Source organism: Stenella coeruleoalba, assembly GCF_951394435.1.
Source record: "Stenella coeruleoalba genome assembly, chromosome: 5".
Lineage (NCBI taxonomy): Eukaryota > Metazoa > Chordata > Mammalia > Artiodactyla > Delphinidae > Stenella > Stenella coeruleoalba.
The window spans coordinates 73,970,874-73,991,211 of record NC_137150.1 but is presented as its reverse complement, the minus strand read 5'-3'; the positions used below and the strand labels follow the sequence as shown (position 1 = coordinate 73,991,211).

General features: G+C 40.4%; 1 protein-coding gene across 1 annotated transcript in view; it reads right to left on the bottom strand.

Moving 5' to 3' along the window:
* Window positions 1–130: 130 nt before the first annotated feature.
* Window positions 131–20,338, bottom strand: part of OSBPL11 (oxysterol binding protein like 11) — a 99,323-nt gene continuing 79,115 nt past the window's right edge. Inside the window, exons 12-13 of the mRNA XM_079923163.1 lie at window positions 6,365–6,518; window positions 131–1,820 (exon numbers count right to left, since the gene is read on the bottom strand). Coding sequence (XP_079779289.1) covers window positions 1,755–1,820; window positions 6,365–6,518 — 220 coding nt within the window. The 3' untranslated portion in view covers window positions 131–1,754. The remainder of the gene's footprint in view (window positions 1,821–6,364; window positions 6,519–20,338) is intronic.

Sequence of the window (20,338 nt, the reverse complement as noted above, 5' to 3'; positions counted from 1 at the left end):
CCCTAAGAGATTCCTGAAGGTAAGGATTTAAAATCAATGTCCTTCTCGAATGAACAGGGCAATAACTCCGCTAAATATAAACTTTCCATTTCTCTCCATTCACAAAACAGACAAAGGCATCATTGTTCTCTAGTTTTATTATTTTTTAATCTTCCCAACACATGAACTATAACTCATTTTGAGATTTTTTCAGTGCATTTCACAGCAAAAATGAACAGGGGAATCATTAAAATGGTTGTACATTAACCAATTATCTTCTTATAATTTACAATTTGTTGAAAAAAATTATTATTTTGCTGTTTTCATCCTATTAGCCCCCTTCAATAAAACACAGTTTATCAGAGCACAAAGCTTAAGCTTCTTATGATGATGCAACAGATACAGCCACTTACAATGGCTGATGAATAACAGGTATATGTTACACACACCGATTGGAAGACCACATCAGAAGAAACAGAGTAAGGCACCACTCTTGGAAAATTAAGGTAGCTTGAAGTAACAAGTGTTGAGCACCATAAGTAGGTGCTAAATAAATACTTGAATGAATGACGAAAGCCATAATTAGCACTATTCTTTTAATTGCCAGCAATTCTTCAACCTCAATAAAATACTTATTTAAAAAAAAGACTGTACCTGAATATAACTTCCTGATATCTTTTTTCCTGACACCTTTTTATTTCATACTGTTTCTTCAGCATTTGCGTTTCCTTGAAAAAACAAAACATACCATACATGCACTTAGTCACATATATAACTTCTGAATTACTGACAAATATGAATAGTTGTTTTAAATTTTGAGTGAACAGAGGTAAGATAAAGCATACTTATCCAGAGGGATAGCACGTAATATTGAATATTAACCTACAAGTGAAAAAAAGGTAAGGAAAACAGTAAGTCTTATTTTTTAATATTTGCTTGTTCTTTAATGCCTCAGTTCTTGAGAAGGGCCAAAATCTCATCATACTGACATGACCACATTTTAAAAAACTGTCTCTCAAGTATAATATTTAATAAAACTAGGTATTGAAAAATGCTCTGAAATTTTTCAAGTCAATGTTGTTTTCAAGTATATTAAAATGCTCAGAAGAAAAAATTCTCCATGGTTATAATTCTAATCAATTTATAAATATACTTTTTAAAAGAGAGTTCTAACAGAGGTGGATAATGGATAAGTTCCTCAGACACAGGCACACAGTCTCTTTGAAGGAACAGAATGCCTTGTTATGACAACCTGGTTGACTTTTTTTTTAACACTGATTTCAGGCACAATGGCTGAAGCCACTTCTGGGTCATCTTCTTCCTCCTCTTGATTTGTTGTAAGAGTAGTGAATACTTCAGTTACTGACAGAAAGCAAAGCACAAACTCTGAAAGAGACTTCAATTTTCACTACAAAGAAATCAAAATCACTGAGTTCTCACTGTTGTGTTTATCTGCTGCCCCCATGCAAAAAGAGGGGATTCAAACTTAGCTTTTGGAGAAGGAACTGGATAAAAGATTAATCATCTAATAATTCAGGTGAAAGGGCTTCAGATGATATTGCTCACATCACATGAACGGCTTGGTGAGAGGTCCATCGTGCTTCTTCAACACTTTGGTCTTGCTGCAGTTCTATGGTGCCCTAATTGGTACATTCGTGTGTAGTTAGTTTCAGTCTGTGCAATCAGGAAGCAGGTCACTCAGTGCAATGACTCCATTCTGAGAGAGTTTAGGGTAAATAGAGAAGTTCATTTGGTCGAGTCTTAGATAGTGTGTGTCACTCTGCGGGTTGTACTGTTGGAATTATTTTCCAAAGCGGTTTGTGATAAACCCAGGCATCTCCCTGAAACAAGTAGAAAAATAAATTAAAGAACCATTCCTTTATTATTTTCAGAATCAGTAACCAAAACTAGATGCAATGCCTTCATTGAAATGGAATTCTGTTCTCACATTTAAAAACAAGAGTTTGTGAAGAAAAAGCCTCGGTGCTTAAGACACCAAAAAATATGTGTGGTTTAGCTAGGATTAGGTGAGAAGTTCTGGTCTGGGAAGACCTAGTTTGTGCTCCACGAATATTTTACTTTGCAGAAGTCATTTGTAGCAATTCTGCCAATTTTGCCAAGATGCTGCAGATTGAGCCCCACTGATGGAGTGACAGGCAGCAGGTGGAGCATAGGAAATGGTCACCAAGGTACGAACTATTCTCTGCATCTCAGCTGGCATCTCTAGGATCTGAGTATTGTTTCCTAGTTCTTTTCTGACTCTACCCTATTAGTTTTCCCTGGTTCCTGTGAATAGAAGGATACCAAAAGGAGATAAAGTCAGTCAAAGAGTGAAAGAAAGACAGGAGAAGACCAAGTGAGGAAAAAAGTGCTGCAGCAAATGCATGAAGCAGCATACTGGGGTGAGATCTTGGCAGAGCTGAGGTCACAGTAGCTAAGACTGTAGTTCGGTGTTTATGTGACTAGGTGAAGGAAGTCAGATTTGAACCTCTGTCCGTAACCCCTATATCGCCCTCAATTTATTTGCATTAAAAAAATTTTTTTAGGGACTTCCCTGGTGGTCCAGTGGTTAAGACTTCACCTTCCAATGTAGGGGGTGTGGGTTCAATCCCTGGTCAGGGAGCTAAGATCCCACATGCTTCATGGCCAAAAAACCAAAACATAAAACAGAAGCAATATTGTAACAAATTCAATAAAGACTTTAAAAATGGTCCACATCAAAAAAAAAAAATCTTCAAATAAATATTTAAAAATATATATTTACCCTACCTTACTCCAAAAATGGCTTACACCCAGCAATTATGTGGGTCATAGTGACGAGGACTCTCTCCTTGACCAAACTTTAAAAGTTAGACTCCTCTGTCTCTCTTCTTGACTAAGCCTCATCCTAGGCCTGCTAAACTCAGTTTTAGCAAAAAAAAATCCTGATGAACTAGTTTATCAAGAATTCTCTCATCTTTGATATCCAATGAAACTCTTCTCCTCACACTTTTGATCTAATCATGTGCCTCCCCCGACCCACCATCCTTGACATCTGACCAAGTTCCTCTTAGTAATCTTCCATCTACTCCCTCATCCTGCCCATTGGCTATAAATTCCCACTTATCAACACATTCAGAGTTGAATTCAATCTTTTTCCTCTACTGCAATATTCTTGAACAAAGTCTTCCTTTTCATTTTTAATAAGTGTCAGAATAATTTCTCTTTAACAAAAGAAACCATTATGTTGTTTAAATTAAATCACCTGGTTGATAATTATCACAAAACACAAAAGATGTCTCCTAACCACATTACAGAATGCTAGGTTTAGAAGTTAAGACGTGCCACCTGACCATCTCACTTCACAGATGAAGAAACTGAGGCTCCGAGAAGTGAAATGAGTTGTCCAACTTCACCCAGGAAGGGGCAGAGTTCTTTTCAGTGCACCTTCTATATAATTACCTACATTTTACAGCTGAGGAAACCGAAGTTAGAAGTGGTAAATAAACTATCCAAGGTATGACTGAGGTTCAAGCTTAGCACATCTGACTCCAATGTGGTCCACTATTCTGCAAAAGCCTTCCTGCTAGCATTTATATACATCTTAAGCAATTTTAAACATCCACTCAAGAGGATATGACCAATAGATCCTGATGGATGTGTATAATCGCAAAAGGGAGGAAATGGAAGATCTAATAAATTAAACGTCAATGAGAAATGGTTAGGAAAAGAAGGTAGGTATTATCAAATGATACTAGAAACACTTTAAGTTCATTTATACTTTCTCAGGTTACTCTACCTCCTCTTTTTATATCAAGTGACTCTACTCCTCCATCTAACTAAAGCCAACTCCAAACTGGTCTGTTGGTTTGACAGCAATAATGAAAGTACCAAACAAGTGGAAAAGCTCTTGTCACTCATAACAGTATGTATGAAATATCTACTAAGTGCCCAGCACTGTGTTTAGGACCACAGGGGAGACAAAATTGACTTTTCAATAACATATGATTCTTCTTAGCAAAGAGCCATACCTGATGGCAATAGTGCCAAAGTTGTTATGAACTTCGTGGTACCAGTGTCAGCTAACTACCATCCTCGTCAGCCTCACCTCTACTCTGTAGTGCTTCTTACAGCACAGTCCATGGTCCTGTCACATACAGGATGTGACGCGACAGCCCCATGGGCTTAGACGATCAGCATGTGACACAAACCCATCTATTGTTGTACCACTGTGTCATGGCACACCATTTAGAAAGCCATCTTACATCTTACCAACTAAAGAGGCCCAAACCTGAGCCAGCATCTCCAATCTACTGTTTCATCAGGCAGTTAGTGAAGACTATCTAGGCAGAAAGGAATTCACTACTTTATTAGACAACTGCTCTATCTTGCTATCACTTTCTACATCTGTCTATCCAACATCACAAAGTATAATAAAGGGATTAAGTGGTATGTTCTTAATAATATCTGTCAAATACATGAGAAGTAGCATGTTTACATGTCATGTTAGTTGCAAGAACCAGGAGGCCTATCTTTTAAAATCGGTTGCATCTTTTACCCATTACAGCTTCTTGCTCTCAGCCCCTAGAGTTCATTTTTAATGATTTATAGAAGGCTTCCCTTAGAAAAATTCTCCTCGTTAGAATCTGCTTCTGGTATACTATCTTAGTGAGCTTGAAATGAAAAAAACCTAAGGTTACAAGACTATAATTTTGCATAGTAGTTACAAAGGTTTATCTTTTCATATAAAAATGAAGAGATGTAAAGTATTTTTCCTTGAATTCCTATCCATTTAAACATTTGGGGGACTTCCCTGGTGGTGCAGTGGTTAAGAATCCACCTGCCAATGCAGGCGACACGTGTTTAAGCCGTGGTCCGGGAAGATCCCACATGCCGCGGAGCAACTAAGCCCGTGCACCACAACTACTGAGCCTGTGCTCCAGAGCCCGTGAGCCACAACTACTGAAGCCCGTGCACCTAGAGCCCATGCTCCACAACAAGAGAAGCCATCGCAATGAGAAGCCCATGCACCACAACAAAGAGTAGCCCCCACTCACTACAACTAGAGAAAGCCCGCATGCAGCAATGAAGACCCAATGCAGCCAAAAAGAAAGAAAGAAAGAAAGAAAGAAAGGAGGGAGGGAGGGAGGGAGGGAAGGAAGGAAGAAAGAAAACAGTTGGCATTTATATTTCATACCCAAAGATGAGAAAAATTAAAGCAATGAAACTACTACAATAAACTGTGGGCTTTTAAGAGTAATAACTATGCAAAATTCACAAACTGTTTTTCTAGATTCTTCCTGACAGACCAATATTAAAATTCAATGAGTTTCCTTAGACTTGGCTATGGACAAGAAAACTTTTCTTGGCATCAGCTCTGGTCCATTATTCACCTTACTCTGAATTCTACCAGAAATTAATAAACAAAATAAAACAAAACCTTTAAATTTAGAAAAGACTTTAGGAATCATTTTGTCTTACCTGCAAAACTAGTGAATTAAATGCTTCTACATAAGCCATGGTCTCTTACATGAGTCTAGCGATGGGGAACACATTACTATAAATGTACACTTGTCATTATTGGATTTTTTATTTATTTATGTATTTATTTACGGTACGCAGGCCTCTCACTGTTGTGGCCTCTTCCGTTGCAGAGCACAGGCTCTGGACGCGCAGGCTCAGCGGCCATGGCTCACGGGCCTAGCCGCTCCGTGGCATGTGGGATCTTCCCGGACCGGGGCACGAACCCGTGTCCCCTGCATCGGCCGGCGGACTCTCAACCACTGCGCCACCAGGGAAGCCCGATTATTGGATATTTTTTATTGTTATACATTCCTTCTTATGTTAAGCTCAAAATGCTTCCTGGTAGTCTGGGCCTAGCTCAAGTCTGCTATTGGAGCTGATAAGAAACTTCTATGTGATAAGCCTAACCTATATTTGAAGAAAGTTATAATGAATGGCTCCAATTATCTGTTTTCCAGCCTAAGTACCCCCCACATCACTCTTTTTTCCTTAAACAATGCAAAGATTCTAGTCACTTCTCACTATCCTCTGTGTAGCCATTTAAGTTTTTCATGCATCCTTAAAATGTGGTCTCTGGAAGTGAACAAAGAGTTTCACTGTGGTACAAAAACAACAAATTGTCAATTGCATATTCTGTTATTGAGATTAAAGATTAATGTCGGTATTTTGTGGCCAATCTAAATCCCCAAATCTATTTCATCTGAACTGCTGGTAAACTATTCTACTTTGACAAACTGTGAAAAGCTCATGAAAAAGCTCATGGTTAAGCTGGACTATTTTTAGAAATAAAGCTATATAAGTGATGATTCAAGAAAGCCTACTAAGCTAAAGTTCTCACTAAGTAGATAATGAGTTTTAGTCTGAAGACACGTAGGACATGTACCTCTTTAATAAAATATTTGGTTTTCCAAGGTGTGCCTGTTTCAGTACGATGCCTTTCTTCAGTCCTCTGGCGTTCTTCCAGGGTACGTTTATGCTCTGTGGCCTTATCAATATCAGATTCCCTCAGAGAGTCTGTCACATTTCTCCACAATCGCCTGAAATCCGAAAACCACACATTTTACATTCTTCAAAAAAGATAATTAAATAGAACTGATACCCTCAAAATTAACAGTAATCTTAATAAATTACATTTCCTGAATCAGATCTAGAATTTCATGCCTATGAGTTACAAGAATGCTGACACTATGTTGCTGATGTTAATGTCCAAGATGCTGCTGCTTCTACTTCTTTTTAAATTAAAAATAATTTATATTTTCCCAAGTTATATAACCAAGATTTTTATTTTTAAGAAACTTAGGAAACAATACGCAAAAGGAGAAATAAATTTTTTAAAAATAAATTTATTTATTTATTTTTGGCTGTGCTGGGTCTTCGTTTCTGTGCGAGGGCTTTCTCCAGTTGTGGCGAGCGGGGGCCACTCTTCATCGCAGTGAGCGGGGCTCTCACTGTCGTGGCCTCTCCCGTTGCGGAGCACAGGCTCCAGACGCACAGGCTCAGTAGTTGTGGCTCATGGGCTTAGTGGTTCCGCGGCATGTGGGATCTTCCCAGACCAGGGCTCAAACCCGTGTCCCCTGCATTGGCAGGCAGATTCCCAACCACTGCACCACCAGGGAAGCCCGAGAAATAAATTTTTAAAAAGCTGAAATAGAAGAGACCACTTGTGCTTCTGGACGTGATTAAATAATGGGCACCAGATTTACCCTCCTGCTTTTAATCAACTATAGAACCAGACAAAATATAATGAAACAATGGTTTTCAGATGTCAAACAAAAGGCAGCACAGGACAGTGACTCCTGAGAGCAGGCAAACAAATGAGGGGGTACTATGAGTGCTCCAACTGATGAGTTAGAGAGCTTGCAGGCACAGCACGGGGGCAGGGCGGGGGGAGCTCAACAAACTCCAAGCCAAAGAAATCTGCCAAGACAATTCTTTGGGGGAAGTATAGTCTGTTCAACAAATGGTGCTTGGACAGCTGGATATCCACGTGCAAAAAGGTGACTTTAGGCTCTCACCTCACAATAAAACTTAGAAGATAAAAAAACACTGATAATCTCACCTCATCAAATAAAAACTGATCACTGAAATAAACACCATTAAGAAAATGAAAAGATGAGCAAGAGACCAGGAGACAATATTTACGAAACACATACCCAATAAAGGATCTGTGTCCAGAATTTACAAAGAACTCCTATAACACAATAAGACAACAAACAATTCAATTTAAAAAATGGGTGAAATTTATAAGCAAACATTTTAACAAAGAAGATATACAAATGGCTAATTAGAACATAAAAACATGCTCAACATCACTAGCCATTAGGGAAATGCAAATTAAAATCACAATGAGATACTATTTCACACCAGCTAGAATGGGCATACTAAATAAGACAGGCAATAACAAATGTTGATGAAGATGAAGAGAACTGGAACCTTCATAGGTTTCTGGCAGGAATGTAAAATGGTGCAGCCAGTTTTGAAAATAGTTTGGCAGTTTCTTGAAAAGTTAGACATAAAACTACCACACAAACCAGGAATTCCACTCGTAGGTATTTACCCAAGGGAAGTGAAAACATGTCCACACAAAGATCTGCACAAGAATGTTCACTGCAGTATTAATCATCATAGTCCAATACTGCAAATGTCCATCAGTTGGTGAAGGGATAGACAAAATGTAGTATCACATAATGGAGTACTATTCAGTAATAAAAAGGAATGAAATATTGATACATGTTGTACCACGAATGAACCTCAAAAACGTGCTAAGTGAAAAAAGCTAGGCATAAGAGATCACATACTGTATGATTCCATTTATCTGAAATGTCCAGACAAAGTAAAATTATAGAGACAGAAAGTAGGTTCCCTGGGACTGGGGGCAGGAACAGGGATTAACTATCAATGGGCATGAAGGATCTTATGGGAAGATCAAAGGATTCTAAAACTAATTAATGGTAAAAACTGTACCACTAAGGAAAGCTACCAAAATCACTGAATTGTGATTTTAAAACAGGTGAATTTTATGATATGTAAAATATATCTCAATAATATTTTTAAGTGGCAATTTTAATATTAAAGTAGAATTCAAAGCAAGAACTATGACCACGGATGGAGGATCATCTCATAATGGCCAAGGGCTGGGGGCAATGCAGCAAGAGGATGTGCAATCTTTTCAGGGTCAGCATTCTGGAGAAACAGAGTGTGGTTCCTATTTGCCAGGAAGCTTGAGGATGTTTCCAACAACTGTGTTACCATTCCTGAGAAAAGGACATATAATCTTAAATGTGTATGGCCCAAACAACAGAGGTCCAAATAACATGGCACAAAAACTTATCGAACTATAAAGAGAAATATTCCATTAAAATTGGTAATTTCAGTAACTGATCTCAATACCTCTTCTCAACTGATAGAGTGCACAGAAAATCAGTAAAGATACAGAGGACTAGAAAAATACTATTAATCCACTTGATCTAATTGACATTTACAGAATACTCTCACCTAACATCAACAGAATACACATTCCTGTCAAGTGCACACAAAACATTTACCAAGATAGAATGCATTCAGTGCTATAAAACAAATCTCAATAAATTTAAAGGATTAAAACCACACAAAGCACATTCTTTTACCAAAATGAAATTAAATTAGAAATGAATACTGAGAAGATATCTGGAAAAGCTCCAAATATTTGGAAATTAAACAACACATTACTAAATAAGTTCAAGTCCAAAAAAAAAAAAAAAAAAAAGAGAGAAAGAAAAACCCACAAGGGAAATCAGAAAACACATATCAAAAAGTTCAAAAGGTAGAGGCCAGATCAAGATGGCAGAATAGAAGGACATGGAGGTCACCTCCCCCGACAAAGACATCAAAAATACACCTATATGTGGAAAATTTCTCACAAAATACCTGCTGAATGCTGGCAGAGATCTCATACAACCAAAGCTGCAAAAAAGATCACTAAGTAGTTGGGATTGACATGTATACACTGATGTGTATAAAACTGATGACTAATAAGAACCTGCTGTATAAAAAAATAAAATTAAATTAAAAAATTAAAAAAAAAAAGATCACTAAGTAACTGGGCAGGATGAAAGGAAAAAAAAAAAAAAGGAATCAGGACAAGACCTGTGCCCCTGGGAGGGAGTTGTGAAAGAGGAAATGTTCCCTCACCCTGGGAAACTTCTTCACTGGCAGGGAGATCAGCTGGGATGGAAAGAGTGTTTCAGAGGCTTGAAGGAGAGTGCAGTAGCCAGCTTGTGGCATGCAGAACAGAGAGAGACCTGCACAGAAGGTCCTGGCCAACTCCATGGACTCCCTAGCCCAAGACGCATGGCTGCTGGTGTGTGCAGGGGCTGGGTGCTGAAACTCAGGCTTCAGAGGACAGACCGGGGGAGCGGATTGCGGATGGCTACACGGAGACAGCGTGAAGGGGCAGGAGTGAGGCCCAAGCCACAACCAGGGGTGTGCAGAGGAAAGAGCCTGGGTCTACCACTGAAGCCCCATTGTTAACATATGCGTGCAAAGGAAGGGGTGGGGCCTGTCATAGCAGCCTCATACTCAGTGTGCTCACAGCAGGATGGATCTGCCTCTATGAGTTCTGGGAGCACATAACCACACAAGGAGGTGGGGCTGAAATCCGAGCCAATCCCCAGGGACTGCATGACTTTAGAAGCAGGGCTGAGATCTGAGCGCCCCAGCAGCTGTGCGATCTGCAGATTTACGTGCTATGGGTGGCTTTGTAAACTCAGTGCCTGTGGGACATCTGAGAAGATTACTGGTGCACCCATGGCCAGGGTAGGTCTGGTGATAGCAGTTGCAGGCTCTGCAGGTACACACCAGGGGTGGGGCCAGGGATCTGGGCTGACTCAGTAGCTCCCACGGTGGGTCTAGGTGTGCGACTATGGCAGTGCTGGTGCCTGACTTCAGCAGTTCTGCACCAATGGGTCTGTGCTAGTGGCTTTGTGAGCACAGAGCCTGAGGGACCGACTGGCCTGGATGGCCGACTGCCTGAATTCCCATGGTTGAGGCAGGGCTTGAGGGCAGTGCCAGAAACAGTGTACTCTGTGAGCCTGCACAATGGGCGACAGGCAACACCACAGAGCTCACTTCCTAGGGGACAGCTCCAACGGAGGAATACTCAGTGGCTCCTCTCCCAGAGGAAGCGCTCTAGTCCTTCCTACCTCATACCACAGATCAGAAACAGATCTGGGGGTGTCTACTCCAACAACTGGGGAGCAGGCTCTGCCCCCAACAGGGCTGTGACAAAGAGGAGACCCTGCTCAACATCCATTGCAGGCTCTGATCACCACAACAATCACACACCCTATCAATGGGAAACAGCCAACACACACTGAGGAAAGACGTGGCAGTCATACATATTAAAGACAGCCCTTATCCCCAAAATATTAGACTCACAGAGGCTACACCAGGACACTCCCACATAAAAACAGCCCTTCAAGACCACAGTTGATTAAGTGTTTCTCCTAAACTCACAGTCAGAGAAATACAAGTAAAATGAAGAAGCAGAGGAACCGCTCTCAATTAAAAGATCAAGGGAATTCCCCTAAAGATGACCGACATCTCCAGTATACCCGATTCTGAATTCAAAAAGGAGATAATGAAAATACTGAAGGAATTAAGAAAGGCTATAGATAGAAGTGCAGATTACTGTAAAAAGCAACTAGAAACTATTAAAGAGGTACCAATTAAAATTAGAAAACTCAAAAAAAAAATTAGAAAACTCATTTGCCAAGACAAAAGTTGAGCTTAAAGGCAATAAATAGCAAACTGGATAACTCAGAAGAACGAATAAGTGATCTGGAGGGTAGAATAATGGAAATCACCCAATCAGGATAGCAGACAGAAAGACAAATTAAAAAAAAAATGAAAGCAATATACGAGACCTATAGGATAATATAAAGCATGCCAATCTACGCATAATAAGGATCCCAGAAGGAGAAGAAAGAGAAAAGGGGATCAAAAATGTACTTGAAGAAATTATGGGACTTCCCTGTTGGCGCAGTGGTTGAGAGTCCGCCTGCCGATGCAGGGGACGTGAGTTCGTGCCCTGATCTGGGAAGATCCCACATGCTGCGGAGCAGCTGGGCCCGTGAGCCATGGCCGCTAAGCCTGCACATCCGGAGCCTGTGCTCCACAACGGGAGAGGCCACAACAGTGAGAGGCCTGCGTACAGCAAAAAAAAAAAAAAGAAATTATGGCTGAAAACTTCCCTAATCTAAAGAAGGAAACAGTTGTCGAGGTACAGGAAGCACAGAGGGTCCCAAACAAGATGAACCCAATCAGACCTACACCAAGACATATTATAATTAAAATGGGAAAATTTAAAGAGAGGATTCTAAAGGCAGCAAGAGAAAAACAAACAGTGAAATTAACAAGGGAACCTCCATAAGGCTATCAGCTGATTTCTTTACAGAAACACTGCGCGCCAGAAGACAGTAGCAAGATATATTCAAAGTCTTGAAAGGGAAAAAGGTGCAACCTAGGATACTCTACCCAGAAAGATTATCATTTAGAATAGAAGGAGAGATAAAGAATTTCTTAGACAATCAAAAACAAAAAGAATACAGTAATATTAAACCTATCCTAAAATAACTATTGAAAGATCGTCTCCAAATAGAAAAGCAGCAAGAATCTACAGTAAAGAGAAAATCACAATTGGAAAGTAAATCACTTAAATAAGCCAGTACACAGATTAAAAAAATTTTTTTTTGGAAAGCGATGACAACTACAATGAACAGCAAAAGGATAAACATGAAGATGTAAAAGAGGACATCAAAATCATAATATATGGGAGAGAAGAGTAAGAAAATGCAGACTTTTTTTTTTTAAAGACTGTGTTTGGGCCTATATGACTACCAGTCTAAAGCAAGCAGATATAGTAATAGGCTAACATACTTCAAAACCAGGGTAACCACAAATCAAAAACATACAATATATTCACAAAAGCCAAAAAGAAGAGAACACAAGCATAATACAAAAGAAAACCACCAAACCACAAAAATAAAAAGGAACAAAGAAGAAATACAACATCAACTGGAACACAAGGTTCAAAATGGCAATAAACACATATCTATCAATAATTATCTTGAATGTTAATGGACTAAATGCTCCAATTAAAAGACACAATGGGGATTTTGCTGTTGATCCAGTGGTTAAGACTCCGCACTCCCACTGCAGAGTGTGCGGGTTCAATCCCTGGTTAGGGAACTAATATCCCACAGGCTGCACAGTGCAGGAAAAAAAAAAAAAAAAAAAAGGACAGAGTGGGAAAAAAAAAAGACAGAGTGGCAGATTGGATAAAAAAATAAGAGCCTATAATATGCTGCCTACAAGAGACCCCCTTTAGGGCAAAGGACACACATAGATTGAAAGTGAGGGGATGGAAAAAATAATTCATGCAAATGGAAATGACAAGAAAGCGGGGAGAGCAATACTCAGACAAAAAAGACTCGGACTTCCCTGGTGGAGCAGTGGTTAAGGATCCGCCTGCCAATGCAGGGAACATGGGTTCAAGCCCTGGTCCAGGAAGATCCCACATGCCGCGGAGCAACTAAGCCCGTGAACAACAACTACTGAGCCTACACTCTACAGCCTGCGAGCCACAACTACTGAGCCCATGGGCCACAACTACTGAAGCCCATTGCCTAGAGCCCGTGCTCCACAGCAAGAGAAGCCACCACAATGAGAAGCCTGCACACCACAACGAAGAGTAGCCCCCGCTCACCACAACTAGATAAAGCCCACACACAGCAACGAAGACCCAATGCAACCAAAAATAAATAAATAAATAAGTAAATTTATTTTTAAAAAAGAAGACTTTAAAACAAAGGCCATAAAAAAACAAAAAGGACACTATATAATGGTAAAATGATCAATACAAGAAGAGGATATTAAACTTGTTAACATATATGCACGTGACATAGGAGCACCTAAATACAAAAAACAAATATTAACAGAAATAAAGGGAGAAACTGACGGGAATAAAATAATAGTAGGAGACTTTAACACCTCATTCACATCAGTGGACAGATCTTCCAGACAGAAAATTAATAACGTAACAGAGATCCTAAATGATACAATAGAACGGTTAGACTTAATTGATATTTTCATCCAAAAAAAACCAGAATACACATTCTTTTCAAGTGCACATGGAACATTCTCTAGGATTGACCACATACTAGGAAACAAAACAAACCTCAACAAATTTCAGTAAAGAAATTATTTGAAGGACTTCGCTTGTGGCACAGTGGTTAAGAATCTGCCTACGAATGCAGAGGACACGGGTTCGAGCCCTGGTCCGGGAAGATCCCACATGCCGCAGAGCAACTAAGCCTGTGTGCCACAACTACTGAGCGTGTGCTCTAGAACCCAAGAGCCACAACTACTGAGCCCACGGGCCAGAACTACTGAAGCCCATGCACCTAGAGCCTGTGCTGTGCAACAAGAGAAGCCTGCACACTGCAACAAAGAGTAGCCCCGGCTTGCCGTAACTAGAGAAAGCCCACGTGCAGCAACGAAGATCCAACGCAGCCAATAAATAAATAAATTTACAAGCAAATAAATAAATAATTTCAAGCATGTTTTCTCACCACAACATCATGAAACTAGAAATCAACCACAGAAAGAGAAATGAGAAAAAACAAGAGGTTACATGGAGATTAAATAACATGCTACTAAGAAACCAGTAAGTCAGGGCAGAGTCAAAGATGGTGGCAGGGGAGGATGCAGAGTTTGCATCTCCCCACAACTAGGGTGCCTGGCAGATGCTGGTGGGGGACCTCGACACCCAAGGACACGGGAGGAACCCGAGTGACCAGGTAGGATGAGGGGAGGAGTAAGGCGGGAGGAAAAGCGGAGGCTAGACAGCACCGGGCACCTGAGGGGTTCCTACTCCTGCAAGGACACTTGGGGGCTCGGAGGATCGGGGCGGGGAGCATGCCTAGCATGCTGCCCAATCAGGACCTGGGAAGCCTGCAGGGCTCCCAGGCAGGGTCCTCAGCCCTCCCAGGCCCCTTCTGGGCCGTGTTGGTCCTAGGGGTGCAGGAGAGAGATGGGGGAGAAGAGGAGAGGTGGGTGGGAGGGGCCCTCCAAGACCGGAGGATCAGGGGAGGCGCAGAGGGTGTTTCCCCCACCCACTCTGGCCCTGGGAAGCCTGCTGGGCTCCCAGGCCTGGTCCTCTGCCCTCCAAGGCCCCTTCTGGCTGCAGGGGTCCTAGGGGCGTAGGAGAGAGGGAGGAGGGGGGAAGAGGAGAGGCAGATGTGGGGGACCATCTGACGCCAGGGGATTAGGGGAGGGGCCATGGGAGTTTCCCTGCCCAATTGGCCCTGGGAAGCCTGTTGGGCTTTCGGGTCTGGTCCCCTGCCTTCCAGGGTCCCCTCTGGCTGTGTGGGTCGCAGGGATATAGGAGGGAGGGAGGGAGGGGGGAGAAGAAGAAGAGATGCCAATGAGAAGGGGGCCACCTGGATTGGAGGATCAGGGGAAACACGCTTAGCATTTCCCCCACCCACTCGGGCCCAGTGAGCCTGCTGGGATCCTAGACCTGGTCCTCTGCCCTCCAAAGCCAGAGGTATGCCTAAGCCCCACCCCCATCCCCTCAGGGTCTTTTCCTAAGCACAGGCCCCACCTACCACCTAAACCCCACCCCTGCCTAAGCCCCACCCCCTGAGCCAAGGCCTTCTTAGGCTTTTTTTTTTCTTCTTTTTCTCCTCTTCTTTTTTTACTATTGTGGTTCTTTTTTACGTTCAGTTCATTGTTTCATCTATATTTTTATTTTTTTATTCTTTCTAACATCTGTTAGTTTTCTAATCTAATTTTATTTTTTACTCTTTGTTATTGTTCTGCTCCATTTTTTCTTTTCTGTTTTTTTTCTTTTTCCTTTTTTTTGGCACCCCACATGGCTTGCAGGATCTTGGTTCATGAGCCGGGGGTTGGGACAGAGCTCCTGTGGTGGGAGCTCCGAGTCCAAACCACTGGAATAACAAAGAACCTCAGACCCCAGGGAATATGCATCGGAGTGAGGTCCCCCAGAGGTCCTCATCTCAACACCAAGACACAGCTGTACCCAACAGCATACAAACTCCAGTGCTGGAAGCCTCAGACCAAACAACCATTAAGACAGGAACACAATCCCACCCATCAAAAACAACAACAAAAAAAGAAAAGAGACAACAAAAAAAATATGTCACAGGTGAAGGAGCAAGGTAAAAACCTACAAGACCAAATAAATGAAGAGGAAATAGGCAACCTACCTGAAAAAGAATTCAGAGTAATGATAGTAAAGATGATCCAGAATCTCGGAAATAGAATGGAGGCACAGACTGAGAAAATACAATAAATGTTTAACAGAGATCTAGAAGAACTAAAGAACAAACAAACAGAAATGAACAACACAATAACTGAAATGAAAAATACACTAGAAGAAGACAATAACAGAATAACTGAGGCAGAAGAATGAATAAGTGAGCTGGAAGACAGAAGGGTGGAAATAACTGCCGAGGAGCAGAAAAAAAGAAAAAAGAATGAAAAGAATTGAAGACACTCTCAGAGACCTCTGGGACAACACTGAACGCACCAACATTCGAAATATAGGGGTCCCAGAAGAAGAAAAGAAAAAGAAAGGGTCTGAGAAAATATTTGAAGAGATTATAGTGGAAAACTTCCCTAACATGGCAAAGGAAATAGTCACCCAAGTTCAGGAAGCACAGAGAGTCCCATACAGGATAAACCCTAGGAGAAACACACCAAATCACATATTAATCAAACTAACAAAAATTAAATTCAAAGAAAAAATATTAAAAGCAGCAAGGGAAAAGCAAAAAATAACATACAAAGGAACCCCATGAGGTTATCAGCTGATTTTTCAGCAGAAACTCTGCAGGCCAGAAGGGAGGGGCAGGATATAATTAAAGTGATGAAAGAGGGGCTTCCCTGGTGGCACAGTGGTTAAGAATCCGCCTGCCAATACAAGGGACACAGGATCGAGCTCTGGTCCAGGAAGATCCTACATGCCGTGGTGCAACTAAGCCCATGTGCCACAACTACTGAGCTTGTGCTCTAGAGCCTGCAAGCCACAACTACTGAAGCCTGCACACTTAGAGACCATGCTCCACAACAAGAGAAGGCACCACAATGAGAAGCCTGTACACCACAATGAAGAGTAGCCCCTACTCACTGCAACTAGAGAAAGCCTGCGCAGAGCAACAAAGACCCAACTCAGCCATAGACAAACAAACAAACAAATAAATAAAACTAAAAACTGATGAAAGAGAAAGCCATAAAAGCAAGATTACTCTACCCAGCAAGGATCTCATTCAGATTCAACAGAGAAATCAAAAGCTTTTCAGACAAGCAAAAGCTAAGAGAATTCAGCACCACCAAACCAGCTTTACAACAAATGTTAAAGGAAATTCTCTAGGCAGGAAACACAAGAGAAGAAAAAGACCCATAAAAGCAAACCCAAAACAATTAGAAAATGACAATAGGAACATACATATCAATTATAACCTTGAATGTAAAAAGATTAAGTGCTCAAACCAAGACACAGACTGGCTAAACGGATATAAAAACAAGACCCATATACATGCTGTCTACAATAGAGACACTTCAGACCTAGGGACACATACAGACTGAAAGCGAAGGAATAGAAAAAGATATTCCATGCAAATGGAAATCAAAATAAAGGGAGAATAGCGATACTCATATCAGATAAAATAGACTTGAAAATAAAGACAGCTACAAGAGATAAGGAAGGACACTACATAATGATCAAGGGATCAATCCAAGAAGAAGATTATATAATTATAATAATAAATATTTATATTATAAATAATATTTATGCACCCAACAAAGGAGCACCTCAATACATAAGGCAAATGCTAACAACCATGAAAGGAGAAATCGACAGTAACACAATAAGAGTAGGTGACTTTAACACCCCACTTACACCAATGGACAGATCATCCAAACAGAAAATAAATAAGGAAACACAAGCTTTAAATGACATAATAGACCAGATAGATTTAATGTATATATATAAGACACTCCACCCAAAAGTGGCAGAATACACTTTCTTCTCAAGTGCACACAGAACATTCTCCAGGCTAGATCACATCATGGGTCATAACTCAAGCCTTGGAAAATTTAAGAAAATTGAAATCATTCCAAGCATCTTTTCTGACCACAATGCTATGAGACTGGAAATGAATTACAGGAAAAAAAACTGTAAAAAAGACAAATACATGGAGGCTAAACAGTGTACTACTACATAACCAAGAGATCACTGAAGAAATCAAAGAAGAAATTAAAAAATACATAGAAACAAATGACAACAAAAACAGGATGACCCAAAACCTATGAAACACAGCAAAAGCAGTTCTAAGAGGGAAGTTTATAGCAATTCAATCCCATCTCAAGAAGCAAGAAAAATCTCAAATAAACAATCTAAACTTACACCTAAAGCAACTGGAGAAAGAAGGACAAAGAAAACCCAAAGTCAGTAGAAGGAATGATATCATAAAGATCAGAGTAGAAATAAATGAAATAGAAATGAAGAAAACAATAGCAAAGATCAATACAACTAAAAGTTGGTTCTTTGAGAAGATAAACAAAATTGATAAACCTTTAGCCAGACTCATCAAGAAAAAAAGAGAGTGGATGCAAATTGATAGAATTAGAAATGAAAAAGGAGAAATCACAACAGACACCACAGAAATACAAAGGATTAAAAGAGACTACTACAAACAACTATATGCCAATAAAATGGACAACCACGAAGAAATGGACAAATTCTTAGAAAGGTACAATTTTCTAAGACTGAACCAGGAAGAATTAGAAATATAAACAGGCCAATCACAGGTAATGAAATTGAAACTGTATTAAAAATCTTCCAACAAACAAAAGTCCAGGACCAAATGGCTTCACAGGCGAATTCTATCAAACATTTAGAGAAGAGCTAACAGCAATCCTTCTCAAACTCTTCCAAAAATTTGAAGGAGGAACACTCCCAAATTCATTCTATGAAGCCACCATCACCCTCATAGCAAAACCAGACAAAGATATTACAAAAAAAGAAAATTACAGACCAATATCACTGAAGAACATAGATGCAAAAATTCTCAACAAAATACTAGCAAACAGAATCCAACAACACATTAAAAGGATCATACACCATGATTAAGTGGGATTTATCCCAGGAATGCAAGGATTTTTCAGTATACACAAATCAATGTGATACACCATATTAACAAACTAAGGAATAAAAACCATATGATCACCTCAATAGATGCAGAAAAAGCTTTTCACACAATTCAACACCAAGTTACGATAAAAACTCTCCAGAAAATGGGCATAGAGGGGACCTACCTCAACATAATAAGGGCCATATATGACAAACCCACAGCAAACATCATACTCAATGGTGAAAAACCAAAACCATTTCCACTAAGATCAGGAACAGGACAAGGATGTTCACTCTCACAACTCTTATTCAACATAGTTTTGGAAGACCTAGCCACGGCACTCAGAGAAGAAAAAGAAATAAAAGGAATACAAATTGGAAAAGAAGAAGTAAAACTGTCACTGTTTGCAGATGACATGATACTATGCATAGAAAATCCTAAAGATGCCACCAGAAAACTACTAGAACTAATCAATGAACTTGGTAAGGTTGCAGGATGCAAAATTAATGCACAGAAATCTCTGGCATTCCTATACACTAACAATGAAAAATCAGAAAGAGAAATTAAGGAAACAATCCCATTTACCACTGCAACAAAAAGAATAAAATACCTAGGAATAAATCTACCTATGGAGGCAAAAGACTTGTACTTAGGAAACTATAAAACACTGATGAAAGAAATCAAAGGTGACATAAACAGATGGAGAAATATACCATGTCCTTGGATTGGAAGAATCAATATTGTGAAAATGACTATACTACCCAAAGCAAACTACAGATTCAGTGCAATCCCTATCAAACTACCAATGGCATTTTTCACAGAACTAGAACAAAAAACTTTACAATTCGTATGGAAACACAAAAGACCCCAAATAGCCAAAGCAATTTTGAGAAAGAAAAACGGAGCTGGAGGAATCAGGCTACCTGACTTCAAACTATATTACAAAGCTACAGTAATCAAGACAATATGATATTGGCACAAAAACAGAAATATAGATCAATGGTACAGGATAGAAAGTCCAGAGATAAACCCATGCACATATGGTCACCTAATTTATGACAAATGAGGCAAGAACATACAATGGAGAAAAGACAGCCTCTTCAATAAGTGATGTTGGGGGACTTCCCTGGTGGCACAGTGGTTAAGAATCTGCCTGCCAATGCAGGGGACATGGGTTCGAGCCTTGGTCCGGGAAGATCCCACATGTCACGGAGCAACTAAGCCCGTGAGCCACAACTACTGAGCCTGCGCTCTAGAGCCCACGAGCCACAAGTACTGGGTCTGTGTGCTGCACCTACTGAAATCCGTGCGCCTAGAGCCCGTGCTCCACAACAAGACAAGCCACCGCAATGAGAAGCCTGTGCACTGCAATGAAGAGTAGGCCCTGCTTGCCACAACTAGATAAAGCCCGTGCACATAAACGAAGCCCCAACGCAGCCAAAAAAAAAAAAAGTGGTGCTGGACAAGCTGGGCAGCTACATGTAAAAGAATGAAATTAGAACACCACCTAACACCACACACAAAAATAAACTCCAAATGGACTAAAGACCTAAATGTAAGACTGGACACTATAAAACTCTTAGAGGAAAACAGGAAAAATACTCGTTGACATAAACCACAGCAAGATCTTTTTTGACCCACCTCTTAATGAAAATAAAACC